We start from the raw sequence: 18,976 nt of genomic DNA, 5'->3' as shown, positions 1-18,976 counted from the left end.
TAGCTATGTCTGTTTTAGTCTAAGTGCTTTAACTGCTGGACTTCCTCACCGTGCCATCTAGGGTGGGGGAGACTACCCTCTTTATGACCAAGGATGTACCTTTTGTGTTTGTATGTTATATGACCCTTTTGATCAGCAGTGACACACACACACACACACACACACACCACACACACACCATACACACACACATACGCTCAAGAGTATAAATAAAGACCAGGGCAGTTCTCTCACTGGAGTCTCTTAGTGTGGAGACTGCCCTTGCTAGCAAGAACTTCTGTGTGTTTCTCTTCTCTGAGTCTTTACTGAAGAAGTGTTTTAGAACATTTTCCCTAACAGTAATGATGACAAATAACTAAGGCAAAAAATATTCAACACAGGAAGAATGAGAGGTGCAAGCAAAAAAAGCATGGGATTTCATGACACCAGCTGAAATCTATCAGTAATTAGAAAGCAATGCTCCCACTTAATACAAATTAAGTTTAGCTGGTTCAGTCCAAACATATAGTCTGTGAAAAGCTTTCTCATTAAACATGGTGAGCACTCTCACAACCTTCGCAACCCTATTATTGCAAAACAAATGTACATAGCATACAAACAATGGTTACAGAAGAATTTCTAAACTACTGAAGGTTCCAGTAAACATTGTTGGGGCCATAATTCGGAAGTGGCGAGGACATCATTTCACCATAAACCAGCCATGGCCAAGTGGTCCCTGCAAGATTTCAGAGATCGAGTGAAATAAATTATCAAAAGATTTGTCAAAAAGCCAAAAGTCACTGGTGGAGAGCTACAGAAAGACCTGGAAGCAGGAAGTACAATGGTTTCAAAGAAAACTATAAGTAATGCACTCAACTGCCATGGCCTGTGTGCACATTCACCACACAAGACTATTGCTAAAGAAAAAGCATGTTGAAGCTTTTTCAAATTTTAAGGAACAAGATTTAGAGAAAAAAAACGGCTGTGAAATACACTCGTGTATAATCTGGCCAGATGAGACGAAAATTTTACTTTTTGGATCCCCTACTACAAACATTGTTTGGAGGTCAAAAGGTACTGCATATCATGGTGTGAGGCTCTTTTTCAGAGCGTCACTGGCATTCTTCATATGACTGAAAGAAGGCTAAATAGAAAAATGTATGGAGACATTCTAGATAAAAATCTGCTGCCATGGACCAGGATGATGAAGATGAAATAAGGGGGGTCCTTTCAGCAAATACATTGATCCCAAATACACAGCCGAGGAAACTCTCAATGGGTTTCTGAAAAAGAAAATAAATCTGCTAGAATAGCCCAGCCAATCACCTGACCTGAATCCATCTTAAAATCAGTGGAAAGAAGCGAAGCTCAAAGTTCATCAAAGAGGCCCACAGAACTTCAGAATTTGAAGAGTGTTTGTGTGGAACAACGGGCCACACAAGACACCTCAAAGCTGTCATTACCAACAAAGTTGGTAATATTTTTGTTGAAGTATTAAATAGATTTCATTAAGCGTATTCAATACGGCTGTGTCAGATAATTCATTCCTCTGTGGGGCATAGGCCAACATGCTATTAGTCACTTTCACCTTTCACAATAAATGCTCTCAATGTGCTAACAGCTGAGAAAAGACACGAGACATGAGTAGAAACCACACAACACAGTACAGAGGGACATGTTAACGGGTGCCTGTGATGTGGTAGGAAAAATATCGATGCTTGCTTTAAATCTTCATATGTACATGTTTTATTTGTTATTTTTATTTTTTGTCGGGGGTGTTTGTTTTAATTTCAACCCAATTTCTCACTCTACACAAACACTGGGATTTCAGTAGCTGTTTTAAGTCGACTCGCCGCACCCCGGCTACTGTTGTGGGCTTTATGCGCACGGTTCTGTCTTTCTAAAGAAATGTGAGTAGGACTGACTTCCTCTAATGTGGCGCAATATATCCTTCTATCGCTCCCATAACAGGAAGACTGTGAGACTCGGGCGTAAGCAGCGTTCGCGTACCCAGGATATAGACCGTAGCTGTGTATTTTCCATAGCAGAAAAATGCACTAACTCATCTTACAATGGATTCAAATAGGTAAAATGAATAACTTGGAGTTGTCTTTCTTACTGAATCCGTCATGTTTGTTGAAAGAAAATATCTCTCTTTCCCTTTTTCTTTTCCAGACGAGTCTGCAACAGGATCTCTGTTATCTTCCTTCTTTTAGGGCACATCGTGACTGTTCCCTTTGGTATGTAGCTCACAGTAAACGAATTAATTGTTGTGTGAAATCCTAAGGAGCCACAATTTATAATTTATGTTTCGTGCAGGAAATAATCAGACAACTAACTCCAGTCTTGACTGTACCAACGACTTTGACGAGCTGATGTTGTGTCAGCTGGAGCTACAAAACTGCACTGAGTACAGTTTGACTCTCCAGAGTGTAGACGGGTATGACTGAGATGGTTTTGTTTGGTTTTAGTCTAATTTTAATATTAACCTGATGACATTTAAACCAGCTGCGTCACTTTGAGTGGATCCTGCTTTTGTTAATAGCTCTGAACTGTCGACTTAGTGTGCGGAGCAGGGACTGTAACAGCGGGTTCTTTCGGCGGGTTTGTACTTGCTTTGACTTGACTCATTAAGTGGATGCATATTTGGACTGATATGCGGGAGTATTGTTGCTGGTTGTTTGTTGTGTCCCTGCTTGTTTTAGGGGTGCGACTGATCCTCACAGAAATGATCCTAACAAACTGAAAGTGAAGCATGTTATAATGCTGAACTAAAGTAAATAAAAGTAAATAAAATGATAAATATTAACATTCACGTGAAGAACATATATATTGTACTTCTTGTTAGTGGATTTTTGTATTTGTACACTTCCTTTGGCCGCTCCCTTATTGACATGGGGTCTCCGCAGCAATGTTATTGGAGCTTTGGTTTTGTTTTGTTTTTCTCGAGATTCGTAAGGGGTTGTCTCTTCCCAGAATAAAACACCACAATTTTTTTGTTTATTAGGCGAAGGTGTAAACCACCACACTATGGAGCCTAACTCTTCCATTTCAACTCCTCTTTTATCTAGTGATCATCTTGGGATTTCAGGGGGAATGCTTTCATTTTCCAGCCGTGATTTTGTGAGACTCAAACACTGGCTTTTGTAAGCTAGAGGAAATAAAAATGTGGGATGGAGGCATTGGGTGAAAATGCTGTACATAAAAACGTAATATTAGCTTAATCAGCACAAGATGTCATAAATATCATTTGTTTTAAACATTTTGTATTATTATTTCCCACAGTAAGAAGAATTGCTTTTTACAACAGTGTGGCACTGGACAATGTTGTTGCTCCTTTCAACCGATACTCGTGCTTGGAGAAACTCACACAGCAACTATCTGGAAAGATGGCAACGTCATGGAGTCAAAAGTTTTCAGTGTCACAGAGAGCAGTATGTTGACTTCTTTTAATTCAATTCAATTCAATTTTATTTATATAGCGCCAAATCACAACAAAAGTCGCCTCAAGGCGCTTCATAGATACAGAGAAAAACCCAACAATCATATGACCCCCTATGAGCAAGCACTTTGGCGACAGTGGGAAGGAAAAACTCCCTTTTAACAGGAAGAAACCTCCGGCAGAACCAGGCTCAGGGAGGGTCGGCCATCTGCTGCGACCGGTTGGGGTGAGAGAAGGAAGACAGGATAAAAGACATGCTGTGGAAGAGAAACAGAGGTTAATAACAGATATGATTCAATGCAGAGAGGTCTATTAACACATAGTGAGTGAGAAAGGTGACTGGAAAGGAAAAACTCAATGCATCATGGGAATCCCCCGGCAGCCTACGTCTATTGCAGCATAACTAAGGGAGGATTCAAGGTCACCTGGTCCAGCCCTAACTATATGCTTTAGCAAAAAGGAAAGTTTTAAGCCTAATCTTAAAAGTAGAGATAGTGTCTGTCTCCCGAATCCAAACTGGAAGCTGGTTCCACAGAAGAGGGGCCTGAAAACTGAAGGCTCTCCCTCCCATTCTACTTTTAAATACTCTAGGAACAACAAGTAGGCCTGCAGAGCGAGAGCGAAGTGCTCTAATAGGGTGATATGGTGCTACAAGGTCATTAAGATAAGATGGGGCCTGATTATTTAAGACCTTGTATGTGAGGACCTTTTAAATTACAGCCCATAACTCTGCATCTGCCAGAAAGACCGGGCGAACAAACATTCACTTTAATGCTCTTGTTTCTGTTTCTGTACAGTAAAACCAAAAACTCCAACAATCAAATCAGTCAATAAATCTGAAGGGAATTTTGAAGTCATGTGGACGTCAAACATGGAGGGATTTATAAACAATGAAATGACTGCTGTGGTGACTTACTATAAAAAAGGAGAAACAGAAAAGGTAGGAACAATGCCACAGTAACTATTTGTTCTGGAGATGTAAACATGGACAACTGTCAAACTCATTTTTGTTCCTCCATACTAGACATCTGGACCTTTCAAACCAGCCACAGTTGATGGACTAAATTACTATATAATAAAAGGTCAAGACCTGGATCCCAGTTCAGCATATGTGGTCAGCGTGAAAAGCTTCATAAGTCTGAGTGGCAAGTTCAGTGACAGTAGCGAAGAGTGGGAATTTCAAACTGGTAAGTATTGTCTTTTTTCAGTTTTAAATTCTGTATTTCTTAACTGTGTTAAGAGGCCCAAATTATATTTCTATTACACATTCAGCTGAAAAATAATGAGTTTTAATATTAACTCTCAAACTAACTTTCATGGAAGCCGCTGTCTCCAGAGAAAAGTGGAGATGAGCTCCTCAGATTGTAACATTAAAGCTGAACTACAATGTCCTGTATTCAAACATAAAAGATCCTTGAATATCTCAAAAGCAAAGCGATGCATACTTTGCTGTGAAGGTTCAGTTTGTTCATTTGAATTTTTCTCCAAAACAACCGAATTACTATGATGTCATGTCCTTCTATTTAAGTTCCAGAGAGTGCACTCACATTTGTTATTTGCATTAGTGTTAATATGTACTTTCTCCAAACACTTTGAATAATGTGGTTATTGCGTTAAACTTCCTGACTTACAGTGGGGCAAAAAAGTATTTAGTCAGCCACCGATTGTGCAAGTTCCCCCACCTAAAATGATGACAGAGGTCAGTAATTTGCACCAGAGGTACACTTCAACTGTGAGAGACAGAATGTGAAAAAAAAAATCCATGAATCCACATGGTAGGATTTGTAACGAATTTATTCGTAAATCAGGGTGGAAAATAAGTATTTGGTCAATAACAAAAATACAACTCAATACTTTGTAACATAACCTTTGTTGGCAATAACAGAGGTCAAACGTTTACTATAGGTCTTTACCAGGTTTGCACACACAGTAGCTGGTATTTTGGCCCATTCCTCCATGCAGATCTTCTCGAGAGCAGTGATGTTTTGGGGCTGTCGCCGAGCAACACGGACTTCCAACTCCCGCCACAGATTTTCTATGGGGTTGAGGTCTGGAGACTGGCTAGGCCACTCCAGGACTTTCAAATGCTTCTTATGGAGCCACTCCTTTGTTGCCCGGGCGGTGTGTTTTGGATCATTGTCATGTTGGAAGACCCAGCCTCGTTTCATCTTCAAAGTACTCACTGATGGAAGGAGGTTTTGGCTCAAAATCTCACGATACATGGCCCCATTCATTCTGTCCTTAACACGGATCAGTCGTCCTGTCCCCTTGGCAGAAAAACAGCCCCATAGCATGATGTTTCCACCCCCATGCTTCACAGTAGGTATGGTGTTCTTGGGATGCAACTCAGTATTCTTCTTCCTCCAAACACGACGAGTTGAGTTTATACCAAAAAGTTCTACTTTGGTTTCATCTGACCACATGACATTCTCCCAATCCTCTGCCAGAGAGCACATGGATGATACAGCAAACTTCAGACGGGCCTGGACATGCACTGGCTTCAGCAGCAGAACACGTCTGGCACTGCGGGATTTGATTCCCTGCCGTTGTAGTGTGTTACTGATGGTGACCTTTGTTACTTTGGTCCCAGCTCTCTGCAGGTCATTCACCAGGTCCCCCCGTGTGGTTCTGGGATCTTTGCTCACCGTTCTCATGATCATTTTGACCCCACGGGATGAGATCTTGCGTGGAGCCCCAGATCGAGGGAGATTATCAGTGGTCTTGTATGTCTTCCATTTTCTGATGATTGCTCCCACAGTTGATTTTTTTCACACCAAGCTGCTTGCCTATTGTAGATTCACTCTTCCCAGTCTGGTGCAGGTCTACAATACTTTTCCTGGTGTCCTTCGAAAGCTCTTTGGTCTTGGCCATGGCAGAGTTTGGAGTCTGACTGTTTGAGGCTGTGGACAGGTGTCTTTCATACAGATGATGAGTTCAAACAGGTGCCATTCATACAGGTAACGAGTGGGGGACAGAAAAGCTTCTTACAGAAGACGTTACAGGTCTGTGAGGGCCAGAGATTTTCCTTGTTTGAGGTGACCAAATACTTATTTTCCACCCTAATTTACGAATAAATTCTTTACAAATCCTACCATGTGAATTCATGGATTTTTTTTTTCACATTCTGTCTCTCACAGTTGAAGTGTACCTCTGGTGCAAATTACTGACCTCTGTCATCATTTTAAGTGGGGAAACTTGCACAATCGGTGGCTGACTAAATACTTTTTTGCCCCACTGTATGTCACAATACAAATTGAACCTGTTCTTCATTATCATTTTCATCCTCTCCCCTGTTTTCATTTTTGCTTGAATTATTGGTCACAAAGGTTTTGTTTATGCTTTTGGAAATGACAAAGAATACAAAAGCTGATTCATACTTTTGTCTGTATACAGTAGTGTTTGCTCATAGTTGTGTATTTTCTGTACAAATAGAAAAAGCATTCAACTTTTTTCAAACACCTACCTTCACAGCTCGCTCCCCACACTACCTGCTCGTGGTTATCATCATCTGCCTCAGTATTGCTGCCGTCATCTTAAGCGCTGTTATGTGTGGCTGTTATTTCAAGTAGGTTGTGCATATAAAAAGTTAGTTTTTTCTGCCAGTGCACATTTCTCCTAAATACTAGAGCTTTTTTATTTTTTGTTGATTTATTTTTTTAACATTTCCTTTTAGGTTTAAAATAAACTGGTGGGATGTAGTTACCAAACCTCCAAATCCAAGCTTTCTTAATATCTATCCAAACAAGGAACAGGTGAGACATATTTCACACTAGTTAAAAGCTTCTGACTTGATAGTAATAATTGTGGGAAATTTTTATTAATTTTTTTTCATTACTTCTTCATTAGTAGCAATTCATTGGATTTATGTTCTGTCCTTAACCTCCTAAGACCTGAAGTCTTCCACGGCATGCATTTTTAATTTCTCTTTGATATTTGGGCATATTGGGACTCAATGAATGTAAAAACAAAGAATTACCAGATTTTGTTTTTTTTTTTTTTACCTTAAATCTGTTTTTAGGAAAAATAAGAGCCACATATGAAGATATTCATTTAAAATTTTGATAGAACAGTAGCAGCATAATGTCCTTGTAAGTGGATATCAGGCCCTTGTAGAGCAAAATTGAGTATTTTGGTCTAAATAACCCAAAATGTGATGTCCACATATGTGGACGCCAGGTCCTAGGAGGTTAAATAGCAGTTTGGTTGGGACTGTTATACTCAGAAGAACAGTGTTATTTCCATCTGCAGTCATTTATATTCTTAGTATGGCTCTCTTCCCTGACTTCCTCACCCTTCCGTGTGTTTCATGAGCACAGATCAAACATGAATACATGGGCTGGAGGAGGTTTGCACCAATGGTAGGCAGGCTAAAACAACTTAATTAGTTCACTGAGTATAACATTTACTGACGGCGCCCTGCACCTTATATCGGATAGTACTTCTCACACAATCTGACAGGATTACAGCTGAGCTTGAATTTATGACCTGCGTCATGTTTAAGACTGCTAATCCCTTTTGTTTAGGTCTTAAAACCTGAGCCATCCATTACCTCCACTATCTGCATTGAGCCCCTTATACCAGATGACAGTAAACTGGGGTCAGTATTGGCTCTATTGATGCATCAGCATTACAAGATATTTTCTTGAGGATTTTTATCTGGCAGTTTCAGTAATTGTTTCTCTACTCAGGTCGAAGATGTCACTGACAGACACAAGCAGTGGAAGCCTTCAGCAAACCAGTGGGATCAGCACGGGCTCCTCCGATCTCAGTTATGCGAATGCCGAACCCCCTGAGACTATGAACGAAGAACCTCCTATCACTAAAGCTGTTCATGATGTGCTTTCTAAACTTTTCCTGAATATTAGCCCCATATCACCAGTGACCACCAGTCCCCTTACACAATTAATGAATATGCAAAAAAGCGATTTATGCTCAGCTCCCTACAGTCCGTGTAGTGTCCAAGCTAATGACACCAGTTCAGGATCATCTGTATTTGAAAATAAAACCTATTCCCTCCTAATCCCCGTCTCTGAACATCAGGCCATGACGGGCGACTTGGAAGCACAGGAGAAGGCTGAAATGCTTTGTGTCCCTGATTACCATCCCAGTAAGAGCGACATGGGAATTTGTCCTCATCAGCTGCTACCATCTTGTCAAGTTCCTGCTCAGCAGGATTCTGGTTCATTTCTAAGGCAACCAAACATGCCATATCAATCCTACAAAGCAGATTCTGGGACATCTTCATATGAAGAAGACACCAGCTTGTCCTCTGTCTCTAGTGGGACTAACGCATCTGATTCTTGTGAATTTTCATCCAGAGCTGAGGCAAAGTTTGAGAGCTCTGATGAGGTCATCAGTGGTAAACCAAAGCTAGGTGAAGAGGTCACAATTTGTGATGAAAATCCCTGTTATGGTTGTGTGCCTAAAGGGTCAAACAGCTTTCTTGCAATGGATGATGACTACCAGGCACTTCCAAGTCTGGAGAAACAACCTGATATTTTGCTTTTAGAGCAAGGAAATGGTGAGTACGAAAAATTATTCAAAAAGACTCCTCAAAGCATCTTAAGTGAAGTCTTTCCAGGTTTTATCCACAATGTCCAGGGCGGGCAGCTCCAAATACCTTTTCCCCCCTTAATGTCTGTTGACCACTCTGTGCCAATAATTACAGATGCTGGCTATCAAGCTGTGTAGCACTGTGACCTATGGTTCATTCTTGAACTTGGATACGGTTTTAAAATTGTAACTCAAGAGCCAATTAGTGTCTGTTTTTTGCACTGCATGGGATCTTTACACTGTAAGTCCTGCTTTTACATATAAATGTATACATTTTCAATATAGAGCATCCACAGGTATTCATTCTGAAAACATTTCAACTGTAAATACTTTCTTTCTGAAGTTTTTGATTGAAAATTGTGAAGTGTCCATGAAACTTCCACATAAAATGACTGATATCAGATATCAACCAGTATGCGCCTGTAGCCTTAATATTTTCAGTATTTGTTTTCTACAAAGGGATAGGCAAAACAGCTCCTATCACATCATTTATCTACATTCCACATCTGATACTGAACAAAGTGAATTTTCTTTCTTCTTTTTGTTCAGTTTGGTTTGTGTTGCCGTTTGTTTTTAAATGTCATTCTGCATTTCTTTTTGAAGACAGATTCCTTAAATGCATAAAGGCTGAGATGACTAAGCTGTATCAAATCTGTCTAAAATGTCAACTCAGTAATCCCCTTGAGCCATTTTAGAGTTTTCATTTAAATCTCAGTTTAAAAGAATAGAAAAGATAGACAATTTGCCCATTAAGTCTAAACCTTTTAAGTAGGAATTACATTGGAAATGGCTGCACTCTCTGACTAAAACAAGCCGCAACACTTATCTGCCCTTCAGGGCTGCTGTTCAGAGTTATGAAATTACTTCCTCATTGCTCTTCTTTGGAACTGTTGATCTGTTTCCACAGAAGCACACGTCATCGCCTTCAGCATGTTGTAGTTGTCAAAATAAAAACATAGTTACTTTTTAATATATGCAACTGAAAGAAACAACTTTATTCTGTATTTGGGTGATGTGAATCTTAATAATTTTCTGTTGTATAAAAAAGTTCAAATAAATGTGAATACTTCTGAGTTGTGTTTCCTTCAACGAGACAAACAGGTTTGAATGATCCACAACAAGCTTTGTCCGCTGTGTGCTTTGGTACACCAATGAAATTTGGTAATGCATTTTTGAGATTATATCTTATACATAATTGAATTGACCATAATGCAAAATACAATTCAAAAGTATATACCTTAAGTAGGATACATGTTATTTGCTTTTTGGATCCCCATGTAGTAAATGTGTACTTAAACATGACAGTGGACTAATGTAAACTAGTGTTTATGTGCTACTTAAAATAAAGACATCAAGCATTTATGGTGAGTGAAAGTCACTATATTCTATACTACATAGTGCATATGTGTGTGTGTGTGTGTGTGTGTGTGTGTGTGTTCTGTATCCTGTTGCTTCTGTGTGTATGTATATGTGTGTGGCTATGCTCAGTATTAGTGGTGGGCGCATAGGTTTAAAAGAAATGTTCACGCTTAACTGAACTGTACTGAACATGTACACTAAAAAGTCGAGGCCCTGTTGCAACATGTAAGGGAACGTCACCATTACTACACCATTGCTTGTGCTTCCACCTTGTGGTCTTAACATGAATAGATGCTATCTAGTAACTGTGCTGTGACTTAATAAAGCCAAAATAAAAAACATACTGACACTGACTTTCTGCAGCAGCTGACATATACAAAAATTCACATATCATGCAAACATAATATATATTTACCTTTTCCCCCATGTTTATACAAGTTATTTTAAATTAACTGTAAACAACTGGTTAATAAACCAGCTTTTCTGTCTATATTCAACTATTGGAAAAGGATTAAAAAACCTGTACAAGCAGCTTTACAACTCTCCTCCCACCTATAACCGCACTATTCCAATTCAACTCCACTTGAAGCAAATAACATGCAGTATACAATATTTTCTGTAACAGGAAGAGCCTGTGTGGTAGACTATTGGAGGAGGAGCAGGATCGTGTTAACTGTGAGTCTTCTGATTGGAAGAACCAGCCAGGTAGGAAGGGTGTCCCAGCATAACCTCTGATTTAATCTGAGCTCCTAAGAAATTTTCTGTTATTGCTGAAACTCCTGCTTTTGTACTGACCACCTTTTCCACTCACCTGAAGCACAGACTGGAGCATGCAACAACAAGGCCGGCTCAGGCTGAGGCCGTGGCTGGAGGAACAGATTCAGTCTGGGAGGTATCCAGGAGTCAGCTGGCTGGACCAGGTAGATCACCTTCTTCTTACCACCATATCTACATACACCTACACACATATACAAATACAACTGGGGTTTGGAAAGTTTCCTATAGTTAAAATCACAGTAGGTAAACATAATAAGGCATTTATTCTTAAATAATCCTGGGAATAATACAACAAATCACAGTTTGTTTTCTTTTTCATTCAACAGTCAGCACGAATCTTCCAGATCCCATGGAAACATGCCGCTCGCCATGGTTGGAGTATTGAGCGAGATGCTACCCTTTTCCGGAGCTGGGCCATGCATACAGGTAAGAGCAAAACACTGACACTATGTGATTTGTTTCATCTGATTGTTTCTCGGCTCAATTCAGTCTGTTTTATCATCCATCTGTTGTACTGATCGCTCTTACTGATCAGAACAAAGTTCTTATGCTACATTTTTTTCACTGCACGCTCGTGTTTCAATACAGAGCAACAAGAACTACAAACAGAAACCACAGGAACATCCCACAAATAACTACCAAAATCAATCCCTGGGACAGAATCTCAGCGCTTTATTGATATTAGCGTTGAACTATAAAGATATTTATTTGTTTTTACAGTAAATAGTAATAAAAATTATTACAAGTCTGATCAGGGATCTGTTAGGGAGCTGATATGCTCACCTAAAAATATAACAAAAAGATCAGGATAATTACTTTATTCGCAAAAACAAAAACAACAAAGTCATGGGAATGTTCAACACGGAATGTATTTTTTTAGGGTTACATACTTTAGAGAACAGATACAAAGTTTCTAAATGCTATTTAAATTGCATTGCAATCATTGTTTTAACGACCCTGATGAGATTTGCCTATAGACCGGTTTCTTCTGTTCTAGAAGTGTTTCCAGTGAAGAGCTCCACGGTTGTGTTGCTCAGTCTTTCTAGATCTACCACATTCCTGTTTACTTTCCAGCTAAGTGATGAGAGCTTGACGGCAAATAAAACAAGCCTTATCCAATCAAACATAGACATGGTCTCTTTAAGGGTAAATAGTTGGCACTACAAGCTGTTGCAATGACGTTAGGGATGTCAGTTCAGTTCATGTAAGTCCCTTCTGACGCTCTCCAGTTCCAAACTGAAGCATTCTAATACATGTTATCTTCCCAGATCATTTAACTGATATCTTCTCATGAGTAGTCTGATAACCTTCTTCTAGTAATTTAATACATAACACTGAGTAATTTTCCTCACTCCTTTTAGTGGATCACACAGTTTTCACAATTCACAGAATATAAAACATATATTTTTCATAGTCTTCTATCCCCACATTATTGTTTTGGTCAATGCACAGAGAAGCATAAGTGCATGTGCGCATGTGTTAAACATGTTTCCGTCTTGGGAAAGTTGCGATTTATGACTGCATCTGCATCATGGGAAAGCTCCAGTTCACTTGCTGTGAATGCTCAAAGCGATCGAATTGCTGTCAAAGTACAACATTAAGGCTTAAAAAAAACAAGCTCTAAAAAAGAGACAAAACATATTCATGAACTGTCTGTGTAAAAACACGGTGTGAAATAAATACTAAATTGATTTGAACACAAACCATAAAAAGCTACATGGAGTTAATGTCTTAAATAAAAAAAGGTCTTTGACATGAGACTTGTGGAAACCTTGATGAATGGGAGGTTTCAGTGGCCGCTGCATGTGCCCCTTTAATTCCTGTTAGCCCTTGTCTGCTGTAAGTGATCCATAGTGGATCTTAAAGCTCCGGTGATTTTATTACTTTAACAGTTCTTTTCAGAAGGCTGGCTGAGAGCCAAGTTAAACTGTTGTGCTAAATTTGAGAAAGGCGACCATAGACTGGATGAAGTCACCTGACAGCAGGGTTAATGATGAATGATGTTAACGATTCACCATTAAGCCTGGTCTGGCACCAGGTGATGGAGAATCTTGGTAACACTTCATGATAGGGCCCGCGATTAAGGGTTTAGTTCTTTTGTAATTAAATGGAATTTCGAATGCTTAAACATGGGTACACTAGAATAAAGAGGTAACAGATCAAGGTTTTACAAACAAAGAAACAATTTTACTGTGAGTACATTTAAGTACTGCATAAGTATCTTAATTATTTTGTAACTTGTTAATGATTTAGAGAGGAAAAAATGTATTTCCCCCCCATCTTACACTTTTTGGGAGTGTCTTGCCTATCTTGCCTAACTTAAAGTTATTTTACAAAAAAGGAGATTTAAATGCTTGTAAGGGATAACAGTCCTTTTCGCATTTCTATTGGTAAAATAAAGAAGCATTTGAAAAACAGACCATCCATGCACATCAACACAATGAATATTAAATAAAGATGTAGCAAAAATAAGGATGTAAAAATCTTCTTTTTCTATGACTATCTTTAAGTATTTGTAGGTAAATATAATTAAAATGTAATCTTAAATAAAATACATTGAAATTCCAATCCAAACAGGGGACTTACACCCTTAGTGGCATGTTGTGGTACAAACATGTGTTAAATGTGTGTAATAACACAATTTCGGAAAGCAGAACTAGGGAACAAGTCAAACATTATGCATACACTGGTTCTGATTTGATTACTTGTTGTTTTTATTGACAGTTGGGCTAGTGTCATTACAAAGAGTTGAAACCAAAGGCTGTGATTTTCAAACTAATCAGTCAACCACTAACTAGTCTCTGAAGATTACCGTGTGGTCCTTTCCTTGGTACTACTTTAAGGCTTCAGGAATTTTGCAGTGCTTACGTTGATATGTGCTTTGTATTACTTCTTGTTCCCTTTATTCACTTTAATGAGAGGAAACCAAAAAGGGCATAGTGACATAGGTACACTGGTCAAACTACATCAGAATTTCCCTTTAAAAACCTTGTTTTGCTGGCCACAGCTGTGTTTTTCTTCCCCATTTTTACTATACAAAAAGTACTTTATTCAGCAATCACATAAATAGAGATTGTTACAGTACACATAAAGTCTATCTATGTACTGACAAGTGACTGAACAGGTTCAGGCAGAAGCAATGCTTATATATGCCTGGCTTACATTTGTTTCACTATAGCTAACCTACCCTAGAAAAGGAAAAGAAAACAACAAATACAAAATAATTCACTCATAACACTAAAAAATATCTTCGTAAATCATTCTTTTGAAACCCAAAAATTAATTGCAGGATTAGTTCACATTTTTACCCCAACAAGATAAATATAATTTTTTATTATTTCTAGCTTTTTGTACAGTGAAAATATAAATACCTCTCAAATCTTAGACTAAAAAATAATTGTACACAGTCTGAGATGGACTTTGATTTTACGCAACTTTTTAAAGAACCAAATCGTGAAAGCCCATGCTGTGAGATTTTAGAAACAGTGGATTGGTGGGACCACAGTAACTTGGCTTGTTAATAATTAGTATCTAAAGGTACATTTAAAGGTTGATCCCCACAGTTCCACACAATAAAAAAAAATGTTTGAGCATAATGGAGCAATTGCCTATATCGGTTATTGCAGGGCCTTATAGTTTACATACACTGTTTTATACAAAATTGGTAGCATTTTTTTTCTTTATTGCAGTCAGTGTGTTTCCACGTTCTTTTGTCTTCAATCAGAAACCAAGAAACTGCTACATGTACTACAATTTCTGTATCAGACTTGTAGTTCATTTTCCTTGTACTTGTTGATTTACAAAATTTAATAAATTGAGTTTCCTTAATTATAAGACACATCTGACTATATTTTAAGGACTTCACACATTCCAAGTATGTTAATAGGTGCAGCCACACCTTTAACTCTATTTAACAGTATAAAGAGTTTGGCTGTAGCTGCCTTCCATTGTTTTCTGGACTATTTTTCAGCCTCTATAATTACGCACACCCATGAGTATGATTATCTCTAGTAAATCACAAGGAAGGTGTGCCCTAAAGCGTATTCTGTTTTGTTGTCACTCTAACTGGGACCATGATTTTTAAAACAAATATTATGCTGTAACAAAGAAGCTGTGACACTTATAACTGAGGCCATCCATAGCCTAGTAAGGAGGATGTTTACTGAAGTCACTTGTGAAATGAGTAGGATCAGTTTCTCATTGACTTCTTTTCGATTTGGCTACTTGCAACCGGATGAGTTGCCCCCTGTTGGCTATTAGAAATATTGCAGGTTTAGAAGACGTGCTTTTGCTGTGTGCAGCTTTTAAATAAAGTCTGTATTTAAAACTATACACACCGCAGACTTCCCTAGCTACACACACCTGACCACAGTCTTTTTCTGACTTTATCATTAACCTTTCTGTATATGCTTCTTTAGGACGGTACCATCCAGGCAAAGATAAGCCAGATCCAAAGACATGGAAAGCAAATTTCCGCTGTGCCTTGAATTCTCTGCCTGACATCTGTGAGCTGCGAGAGCACAGCAAAAAGAGAGGCAGTAATGCCTACAGAGTCTACAGGATGCTGCCCAGCTCACAAACACAGAAACGCAGAAGAGGTAAGATACAGACTTAAAGTGTATTTCCCAACTTTACCTGCAAACACTGGCCTCATGTTTCAGTCCTACTCTCTCTCCTCTCAGGGCTGCGGTTATTCGACCGATCCAGAGAAAGACAGACCAGTTTAGGTGAATGCACATCTAATGACATGCACAACACACAGATTTGGCAACCCACAACAACAAGGCCCATTACAGACATACCACAGAAAGTGGAAGCTGTTGCAGAGAACACATTTACCAGCATTCAAAGACAGGGTGAGATGCTTTGTCTTTAAAGTGCTCTGTTGGTGTTTTGGATGTAAGAGACACTTTGAAAAGATTGATGATGGTTCTTGTTGGTATGCAGGGATGTGGGACGCCAAACCAGTGGACCAGGAACAGAGTGAGGCCGTCTTTAAGGTACTATATCTTAAATATGCTAACTAATCAAATGCAAACCAACAGTCTTGGTATTCTTGCAAAAACATGTGGGTTTTCCTCAGGAAACGAAAAATAATTGCTATGTAATTGAACTACATCATATTTGACTTAACCGAGATCAGTTTCCTGGGAATTTCTTTTTGCTGCAGTTTTGATTCTGTATGTGCTGCTCTGTATATCTGTTTGACTAACTTTCAGTGTTTTGTTTCCTGCAGCTGATGGATCACTTAAACAACACTGAGCTCTGGAACCAGACCGGGGAGCAGAGAGGATGGAGAACACACAATCTCTGGAACCACTGGCACTGTATGACGCTTATTTTATTTCTGCAAAGTATTATTAGTCAATAGTTAAATGAAATGGTTATGAAAAAACATAACCCTTCTACTTCACGGTACTAAACTGCAGTACAGCATTTTACTGTATGTGGATTTAATGTAAACATTTCCAATTATATTCAGTTTTATTCATATAGCGCCAAATCACAGCAACAGTTAAGGCGCTTTGTATTGTAAGGTAAACCCCCTAGAATAATACAGAGAAGACAGAGAAATGCACTGTGGAAGAGAGTCAGAGATTGATAATAACTAATGATTAAATTAAATTACATCCTGAAATGTTTTAATTTTACTCGGATAGAGTAAATGTAAACATGAACAGGAAGTGTGTTGTACTATATATTTTTGTATAAATATGGATTTTGGGGTGAGTAACACTGAGGGAAAGACTATGAGAATAACAAACAAACAAACACAGCTCTATTAGGTAGATGAACGTTAAGCCTGACAGATCAAATTCAATATATTATGTGTACATGTAACAATCTGTAAAAGTGGGATAAAATTAAATGTATTAAAGGTGTGACAACAGCCATGATTGTTGCCATGACTGTGTGTTTATGTGCTGTTTTATGCTTCTCAGGTCCTGGAGATGATAACTCATATCCTCTGCACTCAGAGAACTGCAGCGATCTATTTGGTCCAAACTACATCAAGGAACTTTCCGACTGGTCCACACATTAGCAACCACTGATGCCATAGCTGTGCACCCAAGAACTCCATCTACCTTCTCTTTGTGTTTACTTTGTGTGTTTTTTCTTTTAAGCTTTCTTGCTAACCTTCATCCGTTTCCCTCTTATTGTTTTTCTGATAAGCTAATTGCAGGAAATAGGAGAAATGCGAGAGGGCAGGGAACATTGCTCTGTCATCCTCTCTGCTGAGCATGCTGGGATGAAGATCCAGTTCCAAGCCAAGCTTTACCTCTGTCAACATTACTTATGTTTAGATTTAGTGCCTAACACTCACAGAAATGACCCCAAGCTCGCAGATCTCATTTCATCGCAGTGCAGGATCAGTTTCTGTTCGCCCGTTTCAGTGAGCTTGACTGGATGTTTAGCCAGTAAATGAAGAGCAAAGAATAAACAAAGAACAAAGAATAACAATTTGTAGGTTTGTGTTTGTGAGTGGAGTTCAAATCTCACTTTACCTGTATTCACAGAAAGCTGACCCAATCTACAATACGGTGTATTCTATATCCTTGTCCATTTGTAATATGTGTGCGACTTCTACATTTGTAAATTAATTTTACTACCTTTTGAAAAAAAACTTTCCAACATGAAATACAAGTTTGTTTGTTTTTTGTATCTTTTTTAAGGCTATAGATTGTTCAGTGTGTTTTGTGTGTTTTAGTGAATAATACCCATGTTGTTTTTTGTGTATATTATTTGTTTATATATTACATTATATATATAAATAAACCTGCTTTTACAAAATACACAAATTACACAGGATTGTCAGGATTCTTGACATCCTGTGTGTATATAAAAATGAATGCAAAAAATACTGAATTTTAGTGTGTGATTAAAAAGCTGCCAAGTTTCTACTTTTTGATTTAGTTTTTTTTTTCCACATTTATTGCACGTTGTTTACATCCTGAAATATGTGAGGAGTATGATAACTCATTGTGATTGACAAGCATCCAAAACCCAATCCTGTGATGAATAACAAGGAGCAGATGTTACATTTCTATTTTTTAAAACATCTGCTTCACCTCATTCCTTGTTGTGTTAGGAGATATGAAACCATGTAACCAATGAATACAGCTTGAATCTTCTGATCTTATCTCGAAGTTGTATTCTTGAGCACAGCTTTTAAAGTTGTAGCTTTAAATCTTGATTAAAGCTTTAAATCTTTAATCTTGAACACAGCTTTACATGTTGGAATTACTAAACCAATATGCCATTTGTAAGAAAACGGGAGCTACTGTGCATTAATTCAACATAAAAACTAAAATTTCTGAAAACAGAGTTATCTAATTGCTATAACTGGCTAAAACCTAAAAACTTCAAACATGTGCTTTTAACAAATACATTAGTGTTTTTAATTTACACGTCTTTTTAACAGAAGACATTCGGGTCTATCACAGCAGAACAAGCAGAGTGCAAATAACACTTCACAAGAGTGCAATAAAAATACCAGATGTTGATAAAGTGAATCTGCTATCAAGGATTACTATTAGAGACATTGTAGTTATTTATGGGTTGCCACAGCAGATCATCTACCTTCTTCACAGTCTATCCCTTACATCCTCTTCTGCCACATCAAACCTCTGCATGTCGACCTATGCTGTTTCTGTGGATCTTCTCTTTGATTCTTTTTTGTACATACTTGTTAGATCCTTTGCCTGTTGTATCTAATATAAACCTTGACTTTCTAACTTTAGCTCCAAACCAAGGTCTCCCTCTGATGTGCTTATTTCTAATCTTGCCAATTCCCTTTTTCCAGTTCGGGATCACAGAGGGATGGAGTCTATCCTAGTTATCGTGGGACCAAATGTGTCATACACT

General features: G+C 38.4%; 2 protein-coding genes across 6 annotated transcripts; both read left to right on the top strand.

Annotated features, from left to right (window-relative positions):
* The first annotated feature begins 236 nt into the window (after positions 1-236).
* Positions 237-10,334, top strand: LOC146678444 (uncharacterized). 5 transcript variants are annotated; one of them, XM_085392419.1, is made up of 12 exons: positions 237-536; positions 1,951-2,065; positions 2,155-2,219; positions 2,299-2,419; positions 3,265-3,413; positions 4,219-4,361; positions 4,446-4,608; positions 6,893-6,986; positions 7,095-7,173; positions 7,738-7,779; positions 7,945-8,018; positions 8,110-10,334. In XM_085392419.1, exons 2-12 carry the CDS (start codon positions 2,052-2,054, stop codon positions 9,110-9,112), a joined length of 1,947 nt encoding a protein of 648 aa, XP_085248545.1. In that variant the 5' UTR covers positions 237-536; positions 1,951-2,051; the 3' UTR covers positions 9,113-10,334. The 5 variants fall into 5 exon arrangements, with proteins under 5 accessions (XP_085248545.1, XP_085248475.1, XP_085248396.1 ...); XM_085392349.1 differs by lacking the exon at positions 237-536 and adding an exon at positions 611-1,678; XM_085392270.1 differs by lacking the exon at positions 237-536 and having other exon boundaries at positions 611-2,065.
* Positions 10,335-11,068: 734 nt separating this feature from the next.
* irf1a (interferon regulatory factor 1a) lies at positions 11,069-17,996 on the top strand. Its single transcript, XM_085392656.1, has 7 exons — positions 11,069-11,253; positions 11,437-11,536; positions 15,529-15,708; positions 15,793-15,966; positions 16,058-16,110; positions 16,347-16,437; positions 17,053-17,996. Exons 1-7 carry the CDS (start codon positions 11,164-11,166, stop codon positions 17,151-17,153), a joined length of 789 nt encoding a protein of 262 aa, XP_085248782.1. The 5' UTR covers positions 11,069-11,163; the 3' UTR covers positions 17,154-17,996.
* The last annotated feature ends 980 nt before the right edge of the window (positions 17,997-18,976 follow it).

This window comes from Rhamphochromis longiceps, linkage group LG1, assembly GCF_057381845.1.
Source record: "Rhamphochromis longiceps isolate RC_006_pf linkage group LG1, R_longiceps_female_GT1.1, whole genome shotgun sequence".
In the NCBI taxonomy this organism is placed as follows: Eukaryota; Metazoa; Chordata; class Actinopteri; order Cichliformes; family Cichlidae; genus Rhamphochromis; species Rhamphochromis longiceps.
Note: the sequence above shows the minus strand (reverse complement) of the source record. Positions and strands in the feature narration are given on the sequence as shown.